The sequence below is a fragment of the Engraulis encrasicolus genome, chromosome 5, assembly GCF_034702125.1.
Source record: "Engraulis encrasicolus isolate BLACKSEA-1 chromosome 5, IST_EnEncr_1.0, whole genome shotgun sequence".
Taxonomy (NCBI): Eukaryota; Metazoa; Chordata; class Actinopteri; order Clupeiformes; family Engraulidae; genus Engraulis; species Engraulis encrasicolus.
In genome coordinates this window covers 39,520,974-39,525,973 of record NC_085861.1, presented here as the reverse complement: position 1 = coordinate 39,525,973, position 5,000 = coordinate 39,520,974, and the positions used below count along the sequence as shown (strand labels likewise).

Below are 5,000 nucleotides of genomic sequence, written 5' to 3'. Positions count from 1 at the left end.
CACATCCACTCGTGTAACACAAACAGCTTTGTACATTATTTTTTGTTTTTGTTTTGCTGCACAACGTCTAGTTTGGGCCTAGCGGGCAGCCATAGTCTGCTTACCAGCTGCAGCAGGCTCTTCCCTCCCTGCGAAGTGATGACCCGGAGGTCCGGCTTGCGGCTGTTGACCATCTGAGGGCTGGGCGGGGGCGGGGACTTGGCCGGGACTACTTTCCCCATGCTGTTGCCATTGGACACGGACAGCAGGCCCGGGGAGGCTCTGGCGCTGATGTACCCGTTTGCTGTTGATGAAACACACACCAAAACGCGTCAAAATACAGCAACATACAACACAACCCTCACACATGTAGATGCATGAGCAGCACTGTTGTTTACTTTCTTACTTGCTTTATGTGTCTATGTGTCCGTGTGTGTGTGTGTGTGTGTGTGTATGAGAGAGAGAGAGAGAGAGAGAGAGAGAGAGAGAGAGAGAGAGAGAGAGAAAGAGAGAGAGAGAGAGAGAGAGAGAGAGAGAATGTGTGTGTGTGTGTGTGTGTGTGTGTGTGTGTGTGTGCGCAAGCGCACGTGTGTGTGTGTGTGTGTGTGTGTGTGTGTGTGTGTGTGTGTGTGTGTGTGTGTGTGTGTGTGTGTGTGTGTGTGCGCAAGCGCACGTGTGTGTGTGTGTGTGTGTGTGTGTGTGTGTGTGTGTGTGTGTGTGTGTGCGGGCACGCGTGCCTGCGCATAAGCATGTGCGTGGATCCCCATGTGCATATGTGGTAATACGGCAGGCAGTGTATGTGTGTCTGTGTGCTTCTAGTACTCTTACAGAAAACTGCTGTACTTCTGGAAGAAAGAGAGAACATAACTAGGCTGTGGAACAAAAGCAAGCTGCTCCCAAATGCACAGCATGTTCTGCCACACTATTCTACACACACGCACACACACACACACACACGGAAAGAAAGAAAGAAAAAAAACAAACAGGGAAGGAAAAAACACATACACAAAAGCGCCTTGTGTGTTTGAAAAATGTAATCCCGTATTTTCCACTCCTGTAAACCTATTATGACATAATTGGCAGATTAGTAGTGACTGTTTTTTCTTTTCTTTTTTTGTTGCAAAGCTGCTGATGTTGGGGTGTGTTCATTTAAGAAGGAATCTGAGGTTAAGGCTCCTGGATGACAAAAAAAGAGTGTAAGGCCGGGGACATGCTTGCTGAGTGCCTGAAACTATGCACTCAACTGCGTGTGACCACAGTGCACAGGACGACCGGAACGCTTCACACGGCACCGGGGGCATCATCTAGGGGGCAGGTGCCAACAAAGCTCTCATTAACGTTTTCCACCATTGTTTGACGGTGCCAAAAAATTTAATACGGAAGTTCGGAAGATCGCCCCTCACACAGCAACGTATCTTGTGTCAGGTGTTGTCCAGCGCAAAAAAAATGACTTACGATTCACATAGCAAAGTGTTTGTGCACGAAATGGGTATCTTGCAGTAAGCACATCCTGGGCCTTAGACAGACGACAGTTTTGGCTGCGTACCATTTCTGCCCACTCACACTTTCACTTCATTTAATCTTCTACTACTGTTTGCAGTAGGGGTCACCCCCTCACCCCAAATAAAGCGGACAGTTGAAGGGATTTTAAACACTACCTTTCACTCTCGAAAGTATTGGAACACACTACATTTCACGTGCCCCCACAAAAGCGAGAGTTATGGACAAAAAATTATTTTGCACTAAACACAAAACGAAGAGCACAGTACAAAACAACAAAAAACAAAATGTGTGCTTCTGAAGGGGGTGGGGTGGGGTGTGAGGCGCGGGGCTGCAGCGCTATTTGCCCCGGGACTGCGGTCAGGGACTTTCCCAGGACACAAGGCTCTGTCCATCTTCCCAGGGATAAGGGAGCGCATTCACAGAGTGGTGCTGTGGAATACAACATGTGACAGGCACCCCCACCCCCCCACCCCCTACCCCAATAACCACCCCCCCACCCCCTACCCATCCCTTCCCTTCATTACCTTTCCCCTTCTGGTCCTCCAAGCAAACCAGACCCAAACACCACCACCACCAACACCACTCTACATTCAGTACAGTCAGCACAGAAAACCCCCCACAACGCACTACTTTTTTTTTTGGCACAATCTGTTATCAGTTTAAGCAGAATCTCTGCTGGGGGGTAGCTTTGGGATGGCCTCTCTCTTTTTGTTTCTTTCTTAGCGCGCGCGCGTGTGTGTGCGTGTGTGTGTGTGTGCGCGTGCGCGTGCGTGCGTGTGTGTGTGGTGGCTGGGCAGGGGCTTGAGTAAGTGGCCGCCTGTTCGCAATACCTGCTGGTTAATATCACACAGATACAAAGGCTATGACAATATCTAGCTGGGGGATCGCCGTATGGTTGGGTATTTGTTGGTGTGTGCACATGTTTGGGTCAGTGTACAGTTAGGTGTGCGTAAAAGCGTGTGTGTGTGTGTGCGTGCACCTCTCTGCAAATGCCGCACGTAAGCGTGTACGTGTCTCATCAGGACTCCCTCATCAGAGCTGGTAAGCCACTGAAGTGATTCAACAGTTTCATTTTAGCCAGTGACCGAGAGAGAGAGAGAGCGAGAGAGAGAGAGAGCGAGAGAGCGAGAGAGCGAGAGAGAGAGAGAGAGAGAGAGAGAGAGAGAGAGAGAGAGAGAGAGAGAGAGAGAGAGAGAGAGAGAGAGAGAGAGAGAGAGCGCATCGGTGCTCGCGTGTCAGTGTAGGGACATGGAAACATGTTGCATGTGGTTGGGGTGACACGGCAGACAAGGGAGGGGGGCAGGTGGGGGCATAGAGAGCTGTTGTTGCCCCTCTAGTTTTGGAAACATGAAGCCAGGACTTCTCACAGTGCCTGGAAGAGAATTAGAAGGGGTGGTGTGTGTGTGTGTGTGTGTGTGTGTGTGTGTGTGTGTGTGTGTGTGTGTGTGTGTGTGTGTGTGTGTGTGTGTGTGTGTGTGTGTGTGTGTGTGTGTGTGTACATGTGTATATGGGAAGGGACAGTGGGGAGATGGGGGGGCAGTTGGGTGTGTGTGTGTGTGTGTGTGTGTGTGTGTGTGTGTGTGTGTGTCTGTGTGTGTGTGTGTGTGTGTGTGTGTGTGTGTGTGTGTGTGTGTGTGTGTGTGTGTATCGGGGAAGAAGGTGGCTGGCTACATGTGCATGTCTGCTGTTGGCAACAGACCTCTGCCTCTCTGACCCCCAATACTCTCTTTTCTCTTTCTCTCTCAACTTCTTTCTTGCTTTTCCAAACATCCCTTTTTCCATCCGTTCTCTCACTGACTCCCCCCTCTTTCTCTCTTGCTTTTTTTCCACAATCACTCTTTTGCCTTCACTCTCCATGTCTTTTTCTTTATACATCTCTCTCCATGTCTTTTTCTTTATACATCTCTCTCCATGTCTTTTTCCTTCTCTCTCTCTCTCTCTCTCTCTCTCTCTCTCTCTCTCTCTCTCTCTCTCTCTCTCTCGGCTGGAGGCTCCTCTTACTTTGGGCCGGGCGTGGGAATGTTTGGAATGCCACGTGACGTCAATGGTGACATTCCCACTGCCTGAGCCCTGTGCACAACAGCTGAGAATCGAGTGACACAGGGGCGGGGAGGGAAGAAGAGGAGAGGGGGAGGAAGAGGAGGAGGAGGAGGAGAGGGTGATAGAGGCAGGAGTGGAAGAGAAGAAGGAGGGGGAAGAGCAGGAGGACGAAGAAGAGGAGAAAGAAGAAGAGGAGGAAGACAAGAAAGAGTAGAAGGAAGAAGTTAAGAACTAAGAGAAAGAGGAAGAGAAAGAGGAGGAAGAAGAGGATGATGAAGAATGGTAAAGAAGAGGAGGGGAGGAAGAAGAGAAAGGGGAGGAAGAGGAAGAGTAGGAGGAGGAAGAGAAAGCAAAAGAAGAAGCAAAAGAGAGGGAAGGAGAGAGAACGGACGAAGAAGAGAGGGAGGAGGAAGAGACAGAGGAGGCGGTGGAAGAGAAGAGAAGGGAGAAGAGGAGCAGCAGATAAAAGAATGAAAGCTAGCAAGGGAAAGCTTGAAAACACTAGGTTAATAGTGCACACTTAAAAACAGACCTAGCATCACTCTCATAGTTTACAAACAGACTGAAACAGACAGACAGACAGACAGACAGACAGACAGACAGACAGACAGAGAGAGCAAGAGATTGCACACGGGAGGGAGGCAGAAAGAAGGCAGATAGTATGATGGCAGAGAGAGAGAGAGAGAGAGAGAGAGAGAGAGAGAGAGAGAGAGAGAGAGAGAGAGAGAGAGAGAGAGAGAGAGGAGAGAGGGAGAGAGAGGGAGAGAGAGAGAGAGGAGAGAGAGAGATGAGGAAGGAGAGAGGGAGGAGAGAGACAGAGGAGAGGAGAGAGAGAGAGAGAGAGAGAGAGAGAGAGAGAGGAAGAGAGAGGGAGAGAGAGAGAGAGAGAGAGGAAGAGAGAGGGAGAGAGAGAGAGCGATAGGAAGAAAGAGAGATAGATACTGTAAATCGAGAGAGATAAGAGGGAATCTGAAAGGTGGGCAAGAGAGAGAAAGAATAAATCTGATGAACAGAGTGCCTCACACACGTTCCTCACACGAACCACAAGGTCACCCAGGTCATCTGGTTTTCTTTTCAACCCAGCACTAGTACACTAACAACCCACAGACATCACACAGTGACACTAATGGGGAGGACCTTTCTCCTCTCTGAAACCTGAAAGTTCACTTCTGTACAGTAGTTCACCAGCAGCAGCGACAGCCAGGCAGGCAGACAGATCTGTTGTGGCGACCATTTGATGTGGGCTTTGATGTGAGGTGAGGATCTAGGCAGCCAAGCTTGTTTTTACAGGCGCAGCGGCAAACAAGTATGATGTGGAACGACAGCTGAGGGGAGGTGGAGAGGAGGAGGAGGAGGAGAGGAGGGAAGGCTTGACGAGTGTGCAAGGGTGTATGTGTGTGTGTATGTGTGTGTGTGTGTGTGGGGGGGCTGTCTTGACGAACGCACGCCTGTGCATGTGTGCCCGTGCGGCTGTGTGA

General features: G+C 50.0%; 1 protein-coding gene across 10 annotated transcripts in view; it reads right to left on the bottom strand.

The window, feature by feature from the left end:
- Window positions 1-5,000, bottom strand: part of mef2d (myocyte enhancer factor 2d) — an 85,000-nt gene that overhangs the window by 17,191 nt on the left and 62,809 nt on the right. For all 10 annotated transcript variants that reach the window (XM_063199316.1, XM_063199318.1, XM_063199323.1 and 7 more), the window contains one exon: window positions 105-283. In XM_063199316.1, coding sequence (XP_063055386.1) covers window positions 105-283 — 179 coding nt within the window. The remainder of the gene's footprint in view (window positions 1-104; window positions 284-5,000) is intronic.